Source organism: Fukomys damarensis, unplaced genomic scaffold, assembly GCF_012274545.1.
Source record: "Fukomys damarensis isolate Sample0158 unplaced genomic scaffold, DMR_v1.0_HiC HiC_scaffold_30, whole genome shotgun sequence".
Taxonomy (NCBI): domain Eukaryota; kingdom Metazoa; phylum Chordata; class Mammalia; order Rodentia; family Bathyergidae; genus Fukomys; species Fukomys damarensis.
In genome coordinates, this window is record NW_022900942.1 from 60,220,145 (window position 1) to 60,231,451 (window position 11,307).

An 11,307-nucleotide genomic window follows, 5' to 3' on the forward strand; every position below is an offset into this window, starting at 1 on the left:
CCTAATTACAAAGGGAAAGACAGAAAAACTTCCCAAGAAAAATGTAACTCAGTGATCAGGGTAACATCACCAGTAGTGGGACCAAATGATGCCTTGAGGACATATCCCTTCCCTGTGTTCTGCTGTCCAAAAATCCATTACACAGAGAATATAGAAGTGAACAACATAAACACACTGAAAATACCAGATAGTGTGAAATGCTGAGATTTGAAATCAGGCAGTGCTAATGGGCTTTGAAGAAATAAATTGAAATTAAGCTACAGTGTAAGTCAGCAATGTGAAAATAATGAACAAAAGGTTTACAGAGGCAAGAGTTAGTATCAGGGACCTAAGAAAGTAATTCTCTCAATATTCTGAATGTATAAAGAAGGCAACATGTCAATCCAATAGGAGAAAAACAGCTGTTCAACAAGCACTGCTGGGACAGCTGGGCATCCACAAACAGAAGAATGAACCTGGATCCCTACTTCACATCATACAAAGAAATTAACTCAAAACAGACCCCAGATCTTAATGTAAGAGCTAAAACTTCGAAGAAAACATAGAAGCAAATCTTTGAGACCTCTGGTTGGGTAAGGTTTATTTAGATAAGACACCAAAAGCACAAGCAACAGGAAAAAACAAAACAAAACAAAACAAAAAAACAATAAACTAAACTCCATCAAAATTTAAAACTTGTGCCATAAATGATACCAAGAAAATGAAAAGTTGGGACAGGATGTGGTTTAGCAGTAGAGCATATGTTTAGCATGTGCCAGGCCTTGGGTTCAATCCCCAGCACCACAAAATAAAAAAGCAAAGACAAGATACTTCATAGAATGGGATAAAATACTTGCAAATGTCATACCCAAGGGTCTAGTACACAGAATATAAAGAGAATACTTGAACTCAACAATAAAAAGTCAAGTAATTTGACTCAAAAAGGGGCCAGACATTTGAATATGTCCAAGACAGACATATAAATGACCAATAAGCATACGCAAAGATGCTCGACATTATTAGCTACTAGGGAAATGGGAATCAAAACCATGAGATACCACTTTATATGCACCAGGTTGACTAAGGTCAAAAAGAGAGTAGCAAGTTGTCAGCGGAATGTGGCCAAAATGGAATCTACACGGGACTGTAAAAAGATACAGCCCTTTTGGAAAACAGTCTGATAGTTCCTCAAACATTAAATAGTTACTATATGACCCCAGAACACTACTCTTACATCCATACCTAGGAGAATTAAAACTTAAGTGTTACCATATGAACTAGCATTTCCAACTAAGTGTATATATCCAACAGAACAAGGACAAACTTCCTCAGCGCAGAAAAATTTAGATTATCTTCAATTGAACATCTTGTTTAAAGAACAACGGAAGACAGAAAATAAAACAAAGATTATCTCTTATGAGACAAACTCTTATGTAGTGCCAACCTACAAATTTGCTGGCATTGTCCTGTAATAAAGGTGAAATAAAGATTTTCAGGTAATGTACAGACCTAAGCATATACCCCAGAAAAGTCTGGGGGTAAACGCCACAGAGGGAAGGGCAGAATCTATATTAACTCTGACCGCATGAACTAAGCAAGAAAGATTTAAGAACAAAGACCTAGTACAACAAAAAAAGGCACTGCCTATATGTTTTTTTTGAGACAGGGCCTTACTAAGTAGCCCAGCCTGGCCTTAAACACCTGGTGATTCTCCTACTTCAGCCTCCCAAGTGCTGGAATTACAGGTATGTGCCATCATGCACAGGAGCTCTTTATTTTTTAACTGATTTAATCTTCTCGGCAACATACAAAATACATGTGCATTGGCTCCATATTAAGGTAGGGAAAACTAAAGCAAAAATATTAAAATTCACATGTATTAACCAACTGGGCACAAGGAAAGCTGCAGAGAACCGCAGGAAAATGGCTATGCAAGTGTTTGCTTCAAAATCATTATACACTCACTGCATAGGCTTTTCTGTACGAGGATTATATTTCACAAAAAAATTCATTTAAAAAGAAAGAAATGAAGTAAATATGGCTAAACAATAGTGACTAAAGGAGAAAGTAGAAGCAGATAAACAGCCACACATTATGGAAATACATACATGATGGTTCATATTTACGTATTTCGGTGATTCAACTGCACATTATTATTATAAACTCTGATCTCAAAAAAATCAATGAATAACTTTGTTTCAGAATTATCTATACTATACAATAGAACCAGTAAAACTACAAAAGAAAATAAAGTGACAATTTTCTATGTCATCTTCAGCTTTTTATAATCACTTATTATTACAACAGATTCTAATCCATTAAACACTAAACGATATTTCTGTGTGAAATATTTATTCAATGTGTAAAAGTTCACCTGATTTCTCAGACAGAGGAAAAAGCCTGGCCAAAAAGAGCTGAATTCGTCCACAGAAGACTGTGTTCTGGGATTTAGATAATCTTCTTAGGAGATCTAAAAATATATAGAAATAAAAATTACACATAGAAAAGATTACAAGCATATCTAAGTTTCTTTCTTTCTTTCTTTCTTTCTTTTTTTTCCCCTTTGGTAACAGGCATTAAACTCAGGACCTCATGCTTGCCAGGCAGGGGCTGTGCCACTGAGCTACATCCCCAGGCCAATACCCAAGTTTCTTAATAAGTTTGTTTGTGTTTTCCTAAAGAAATGGTTCTCAAAATAGGGGTAGAAACTGTCACAAGAATACTATAAATTTGGAATGTAAGTTATCATGAACAAAATAATAGCAACTGAATTTTTCTGATTTTCTACTTTGTAGCTATAAAAGGAATAATTTAATCTAAAGTGAATAATCAGTTTAATAAATCAGATTGTTACTTTAAAATTATGATACTGCCAGTGGCAGTGTACGCCTATAATCCCTTCACTTGGGAGGCTGAGGCAGAAGGATCATCATGAGTTCGAGGCCAGCATGGGCTACATAGTGAATTCAAAGTCAGCCTGAACTACAGAGCCAGACTGTTTAAAAAAAAAAAAAAATACTAAGCTATCTTTAAAATGTTATCACTGGTATTCAACTACCTGTTTTTGGAAAAGCGTTTTTAAAAAATAATCATTTACCATTGAATTACTTACCATTGCACATACGTAGTAAATAATTTTTCCCAGCAGAATAAAATGTATTCTAGAATTAAGACAGAAATTAGCACTGTTCTTACAGAAGTTGTGACATCGCCTTACATTTAAGTCATAGGAAGTTAAAGAACACTAACATGCACTGAGGATCTACTATGCTGTTTTCACTTTTTCCAAGCAAATAACCTTTCCAATGGAATAAACAGGACAGTGAATTACTGTTGTAAATGTGTGCAAGTGTTTTCAAGTTAATTTTAACTACTAAATCAAATTTTATACTTCAAATATTTCCCTACACATGTTCTCACTTGGCTCTCCCAAGAGAGCATAGTACATAATTCTTTTATAGGGACAAGGTTTTTTGGCATCAATGACATTAGAAATATAAGCAAAAACAAAGCAAGCAAGACCCTGGATTTGATTCCCAGCACCACCAAACAACTATCTTCAGACCTCTGGATCTAAAGAAAGACATTACTGCCAGGAAAAGAAACTAAAGCACTTACCGATTTCCAAGTAGCAACATTTTTTTCCACAAAGGTGAATATTGTGTCACACTGATCCAATGGAAGACAATCCAAAACATCTCCCAACAATACGAAAGGCGTAGATGCAGTACAAATACCTTCAAGTGGAACACAAGCCAATTTAGGAGGTTAAAAATTATAAAGCAAAAGAGCCTATGAAAGAAGTTCTGAAAAATATCTTAAAAGATACACTTTCACTCATAACAAGACTAAAAGGACAAGAAATGCAAGCGACCTAAGAGCTCCCAGAATGAGACATATTAATTAATTTTAGATTATGTGCACAGGAATTTTTGTAACAGCCAGAGCATTTACTACATGTCAGGTACAGTAACTGCTTTACAAATACTAATACATTTAATCCTTACAACCCTCTGAGGTAGATCATATTATCTGCATTTTATAGGATGGGAAAACTGAAACACAGCAAGGCTAAATAAATAACTCGTCCAAGATCATAGAGAGCCAGCAAGCAAGTAGTGGAGCTGGGATATGAACCCAGGCAGTCTGGCTGCACAGTCTGCTCACTTCAGCACTAAGCTAATTAAGGGAATACAATGCAGCCAACTAACGATGATGATTATGATGGCAACAACAACAACTTGGAAAATTCCTATAATATAATGTGAAGTGGACAAAGCAGGACTGAAACTTGTATATTAATGGTTACAACAATAAACCATTTTTTTTCAAAGACTAGAGAAACTAAAACATATACAAAAATGAATGGTACTCCTTAGAGGAATTATGATTACTACTTTTCCTTTTTCTCATTTCCAAATGTTTTGCAATGTTACTAAATTGTCTTTGTGATTTGAAAAAATTATCTTCAAGAGATAAAAAAGGTTTGAATTCATTTCAACTATGATTTAACACTTAAAATACTTGTATTATTTCAGAGAAAAGAATGATAAAGTAGTCAATGTCAGTCTCTAAAGTCAGTGAAGGTTTTTCTTTTTAAAAAAAAGTTATTCAGAATAGCTAAAAATGTGTTTACATAGCTACTCATTCTTTGTTCTGTTTTAAGGTACTTAGAAGTGCTTTTAAAAAAGCAGCCACTTACACATGATACGCTGGGAGCGGGGGAATCTAGAGCACTGTAAGCCTAAAACACTTCACTAATAGAGCACATCCAGAAAGGAAATAGTCTTTCAGCTGTGCTCTGCGCTGGTAGGACCACAGCTGCGATATGACCGAAGGGATACTACCTAGAACCAGTGGGTGGCATCAGGCAGCAGACTGCCACTTAACACAAAGGCTGAGAGAATCAGAACACGAAGGACTCAAATAATGAGCTCTATCAAGCACCATCAGTCAGGGATGCTATGGCAGAGCGAACGCAAGGTTAGAGACTGGGCCAACGACACCTAAAATTCCTAACAACTCTTAGATGTTTATACTACATGTCCTATGCATCCAAGAAATTTGAGGGATGTTCTCTGCCTCCCTGGCTACAGTATCATCTGGCATAAGTTAACTCACTTCTAACAATCACAGAATATAAGAAAACTATCTGTATTCCATTGCCAAATATTCTGAATCATTAGAACTAAGTTAGGGCCTGGGAATCTCATTTAAAAACAGAAATGGGTTGTCAATTCTAGTGAGCTGGGAGGTATGGGAATGGGTTTCATGATCTTCCAGAATTTTCCGAGCCTGGTATACCAACTTCGACTGATCTCTTTGCTTACACTGGACAGATACCTTCCCCAGCTCCATGGTTTAATTCAGAATTGTTTTCTGCTTAGATAATCTTCCTTCTCTATCACATGGAAAACACTAACTCCATCTTCCAAAGCAGAGTAAGTGTCAGCTCATTTAAAAAACTGGTATCTTGCCAGGCGTGGTGGCGCACACCTGTAATCCCAGCACTTGGGAGGCTGAGGCAGGAGGATTGCTGTGAGTTTAAGACCAGCCTAGGCTACATGAGTTCCAGGTCAGTCTTAACTATGTAATGAGACCCTGTCTCAAAAACCCAAAAAAAACCTGGTATCTTGCCAGGCGTGGTGGCGCACACCTGTAATCCCAGCACCCTGGAGGCTGAGGCAGGAGGACCCTGTGAGTTCAAGACCAGCTCGGGCTACGTAGTGAGTTCCAGGTCAGTCTTAACTACATAGTGAGACCCTGTCTCAAAAAACAAAACAAGGACCGGGGATTTAGCTCAGCGGTTCGGTGGCCTGCCTTGCAAGCGCAAGGACCCGTGTTCAATACATGGTACCCCCCCTCCAAAAAATAAATAAAAAACAAAAAAGCGAACAAAACAAACAAACAAACAAAAAAACTGGTATCTTGAAGCACAACACCTCATCTATGCTTCTGAAATACACAGCATATACATCTATCTATAGTATCATTTAACAAATCCTAATCAAACTCCTTGGCAATGTAAGCTGAGTTTTTTAAGAGTAGGCATTTCTGTATGTTTTAATGAGGGTGTGAAAACAAACAGAAGCTCAACAAGTATTTGCCAAGTTGAATTCAGAAAATATATTTATGGACAGTTTGAAAACACATTACATAGAGATAATCTCTAAAGAAGAAATTTTCCCCTAAACAAAATAAAAATGCATCTAAGCCTTTATTTATAGCTTAAGTTCCTAAGTTCTCATATTTCTCAAACTGAAAGTTCTAAGCATAGATATGGTACAACTTTGAATGTTAAAGAGCGTCAGTGCTTGTAAGAATATACTAAGTTAATTAATGAACTAAGCACACACTGCAAAGTGTTTGACAGAAACCAGGCAAGAAAAACTGCATTGTAAACACATTTAAATGTGCTTAAATGAATGAATAATCATTTATATATAGGGAGCCTATATAAAAGTTTGAAAGGTGAAGTCAGAACTTAGGAAACAAAATCCAAAATAGCTGGGTGCAACACTGGGAGACTACTCTTACCTTGTGTATTCCAGTTTTTATTGTAGTAAGTAGTAAAATAATAGATGATATGAATAGTCTTACAGATTAAAAGGCAGTTTTCACATAAATTATCTAAATCAAATGAGCATTTTAATTAAATTATTTAAATAATGCTAATGAACTACTTTACATTCTGTTCTGAAAGTATTTAATGCACTCCTACTATGTTAGGGACTGTATACTTATTACTAGGTGCCCTGTTTAACGTTTAAGACCATCCCATCGCTACTGCCTCATCAATAGTCCCCTGCCTCAAAAGCGCATGGTCGAGTTCAATCTCCAGTAACAAAAAAAAGTCCCCTGCCTCCCTTTCTTGCATAGCTCTGTTCCGCACAGCACACAAAGCCCTCATGAAGGATGTCATCGACGCTACTGCTTCCTTCTCACCAGCCCTGGCCTCTTCACCCCCTGCCCCACGCGGGGCTCTAGCACGCTGCACTTAGCCTCCTGTACCATAACCACTCCCTTCTTTGTTTCTCCAACTCATGATCTCTCACATTCTGGCCCTCATGTTAGTCTGATTTCTAAAGCCTCTCCTGATTCTTTTAGATTCTGAAATTCAGTCGTTTTTACTAGATTCCCTTCAACACCTCATTTCCACTCAGCCACAGTACTTACACTACAGTAAGATACTCACATATGTTTCTTCTGTTACCCACTAGATGCCTATTAGTGGGGAGTATGTTTTAGTAACTAATGAACCTCCAAGTCCTAGCTTAGTACCAGACAAATAGCAGATGCTCAATACCTATTTAATGAAAGAATGAAACTGGAAAGCAAAGAAAGTGTCAAAATGTGCACTGTGTAATAGAGATGAGAAATTAAGTATGAATTAATTTGCTTGGGACAACTTGTTAGCAAAGGTGGGAGTCAGGAAGAATTTGAAAAATGAACAAAATCAGACAGGTAGAGTTACAGGAAGAAATTTTAATTACACATGCTGTGTCCAAAATAACTTTTAAAAAACAAACCACACTTACCTCCAGTTACTCCCCCAATAGCAAGAGAAATAATAGCTAAAACGTTTTCACATGACGAATGATTTATCTACCAAGAGAGAAGAAACAACTTAATTTAGGGACAAGAGTTCAGGCCAATTTGATAATAAGGAAAACATATCCTTTAACATTAAATTATCACAAATATGGAATCAAAATAATTCCTATAGATCATAAAATTATTTTCTAAGATGAAAATTCAAAAAACGAATAGTAATAAATAAATCAGAAATTCTAGAAGAATGTCAATAAGTAATAAGCAGTAACTCTCTCAAAATCTTGGGAAAATGATGGCATGAGCCTGACTAATGCTTTAAGCTAATTAAGAATAGAAGTGCTAAGGCCAGAGCTCAATTTATGGCAGCGGCAAAGGAGGACTGGGGATCTTAATGCTGTGCATCACTGCATGTGAGGAGGGTTTCCTAGGAGGGTAGTATTATTCAGGTATTATGCAACTGACATAGCCAGTGTTTGCTCAATGTTCATTGTGTTGTTTTATTCAAGAACACAGGAAAAATGCATTTTCCCCCTTTATAAATGAAACTGAAAGTTCAGAAAGCAAAGTCCCTTCCCCAATGCCTCACAACAGAAAAGTGACCAAGTCTGAAGAAAAGGAAAGAAAAAGTTTGATCTAGAATTGTCTGAGCAAAGGGGAAACTTTTACGGCTATTAGAAGAGATCTAGCCAACTTTTTTGCCTGACCAAGAATAAATTGCTGAAAAAAGTTCCTTTTAGTTTGGAGCTCCCCTAATGGAAAATAAATTTACATTTTTCATGGTTAGACTTTCTCTCCTGAAGACAAAGATTTAGTTATTTACGTGTGCTTACTAATACCTCAGACACCCCAGGAGAATAATGCATGGAATCTTAATTCTCAGCTGAACCTTGCTGGTCTGGACCTCTCATGCCACTAGAAGCCGGGCCACTAAATTTATACTGCAAAGTGAGAGAACCCACCTTTAACCTCTAATTCTTGCTCATTAAAACCAAATGTTACGTTTCTTATGACCAAGACCTTAAACTGCACTTGTGCTATCAAAATCCTTAATTATGACATAACTCTTACACCAACACTCAAATCAGCTTTCACAAGGCAGCAAGTTCATGCTGTGGGAAAAAAAGGCCATGTTTACATATTCATCCTGGGAATAAAAGCAATTTTCTAATAAGACAGTATATTTACCAACAAAATTTTAACAATAAAGGTAAAACATACTTACAATTTCTTCTTCTAGAATACCTCTGAAAGCTTGGTCCAGGGTACATTTTTTTTCATTTTCACTATTAAAAACAAAAGATGCCCCCATTTTTACACAGCTCAGGGCAAATATAAATATTAAGGCAGATAGTTTTCAGAGCCAATAACACCTTACCTGCCAGGTAACTGGTTGAAGGTACTTGATAACGGCTTGATATTTTTGTTATTCAAGGCCTCTCTGGTAGACTTCTAGAAAAATAAAAATGGCAAATTGGGAGTCTGCTTATTGTTTACTGAAAAATAATCACCTGTCAATAGTCTATCTTTCTAACCAGGAAAAATTGCCTATCAGTCATTCTCTCAGTTATCTTTATTTTAAATGCCATTTCATGACACAGATCCTCATCATTTTAAATCTGGGAAGAGCACATAGCCAGAATTTTTCATTCCAAGTCCTCTCTCTCCCTCAATGTTGTGTTGCCCAGGCTGGTCCCACTCATGGTCTCAAATAATCCTCCTAATTCAGCTTCCCAATTAGCTGGGACTACAGAAGTAAGCTATCATGGGTGGCTCCTAGTCTTTAAATATCACATCTATAAGAGTATTCTGATGAAACAAAACAAAACAATAAACTTCAAAAGGCTCCTTTTTGGCTTTGAACATTCATAGCTCCCTTAAAGTCTGATGTTACCCTACCAAATCCACCCAACTCCCCCCATCTCTAACACATACCCTCCCACTAAAGTCTGGCCATTTCTTAACATCATTTGGGCAGGGGGGTACTGGGAATTGAACTCAGATCCCTGTGCTTGTGAGACAGGCAGCACAACCACTGAGCTTAAATCCCCCACCCTTGACATCATTTTTTATCAAGCTCATTCACACATTCATGCTGTTCTTCCCACCTACTCATCCAAATTTGATCCCTTCTTCCAGACTTACTGCAAGGCCCATCTCCTGCAGATACAGTGCACCCTTGAGTTAAAACCTCCTCAACATAGGAACAACTTGGGTTAATTAGGTTAATGGAAGATTCATCTACCTTTTGTTATCTATAGTGTGTTCCCAGGTAAACATCCAGATCTCAGCTGTACTGACTTGGATACAACTAGCCCTCCGGAATGGATCTAGTTCTTAAGTCAAAAGTCCACTGTATCTTGCTCAGCACCATCTCTGACAGATAGTAAGCAATAAATAAATATCTTCTGAGTGTTTAAAGCAATCAAAACTTAAAAGATAGCAATACTGCAAAGTCATTCATTCTGTGCAAATTCACAATGTATTTGCAAAGTCATTTTACTAGCTGATAAGGGGTTAGATTTATACTGTAAATGTCCATTTCTGCCTCTGCAACTAACAAGCTGAATAATTTGGGACTTACTGCTTTATCTCCGTATGCTTCCTTTGCCTCACCAGTTAAATAGGAGAGCTGTCATAGGGCCTTACCATAGGCGGCAGCAGTGGTATCACCTGGGAACTTGTTAGAAACGCACACTCTCAGCCCCACTACAGAGTGAATCAGAATCTTCAATCTAACAACGTTTCCAGGTGATAGCACTGCACAATGCAGCCTGGGAGCCTTGGGCTGCATGATCTCCAATGCAGTGGAGCCTTTCAGGATACACGTGACGAGACAATTCTGATGACATAAAAAGATACAGCTCATCAAACAGAAACGCGCTTCTTTGGTGGAAAACACTGTGCAAAGGGGAAAACTACTGATCACAAAGAATCGTATTTTTTCCACTCTGCCATCACTACAAACATCTAAGAGTTAAATATCTCAGCACTTCAATCATGCCTTAAAATACTGATGCAGATGGCAGAGAGGAACACAGATGATTTGGAAGTGTTCTTCACACACATCGCTATGGTGGGCAATACAAAAAGAACAGTGGGTCTGAAGCCATCTTAAGTCTTTTAATTTATGGGCGGGCTGTTTCTATCTCATGTACTAAAAATAAGAACATTGTCTATTTTAGCGTTAATAAGTGAGCTAACGTCAAAGTGCTCCATAATGTTCCCCAAATGCTCAAACTACCCTTCCCTGTAGAGTAAGAACAAAACAGCAGCTGGTAACCCTCCCCAGGGTGATCTGCCCGTCTCTTCCCACGTAGGAGCTCCTTGTCACTCTGAGGGCTGTGTGCGGTTTAGCGGGAATCTGTTTGCCGCAATAGGCACCTGACGGCTTAGGAGGCGGGGCGGACCGCAGCCTCGAGTATAAATCCCTCCCGCCCACGCGCTTCGGCAGCTCTCCTTCTGGAGACGTTCGCCCGCGTAGGCGAGCAGAAGAGACGGACCCGGGCGCAGGTATCTGCCAGGGCGCTCGGGGCTCGCCGGCGGTGGGCAGAGGCGGACTGCGCGGGACCCACGAAGAGGCAGGTAGCGCGCTATCCTACCTCCCCACCCCCGACGGGGCCGGGAGCGGGCGCCGCGGCGTACAGCCCTCCACCCTGCTTCATCCAGAGCAAAATTCGAGAAATTTCAGGGGGATCCAAAAGGAAACAATACTGCCGAGTTAGGCCCGGGCCCCACGCCTTCCCGGCTCACCGCAAACCGCGTTCGAGCTTCGGG

At 38.5% G+C, this 11,307-nt stretch overlaps 1 protein-coding gene across 1 annotated transcript in view; it reads right to left on the minus strand.

The window, feature by feature from the left end:
• Nucleotides 1-11,307, minus strand: part of Thoc1 (THO complex 1) — a gene marked incomplete at its 5' end in the record, with an annotated part of 40,874 nt that extends 29,567 nt beyond the window's left edge. Inside the window, 7 exons of the mRNA XM_033757415.1 lie at nucleotides 2,354-2,449; nucleotides 3,092-3,140; nucleotides 3,598-3,716; nucleotides 7,518-7,584; nucleotides 8,756-8,816; nucleotides 8,909-8,982; nucleotides 11,284-11,307. Coding sequence (XP_033613306.1) covers nucleotides 2,354-2,449; nucleotides 3,092-3,140; nucleotides 3,598-3,716; nucleotides 7,518-7,584; nucleotides 8,756-8,816; nucleotides 8,909-8,982; nucleotides 11,284-11,307 — 490 coding nt within the window. The remainder of the gene's footprint in view (nucleotides 1-2,353; nucleotides 2,450-3,091; nucleotides 3,141-3,597; nucleotides 3,717-7,517; nucleotides 7,585-8,755; nucleotides 8,817-8,908; nucleotides 8,983-11,283) is intronic.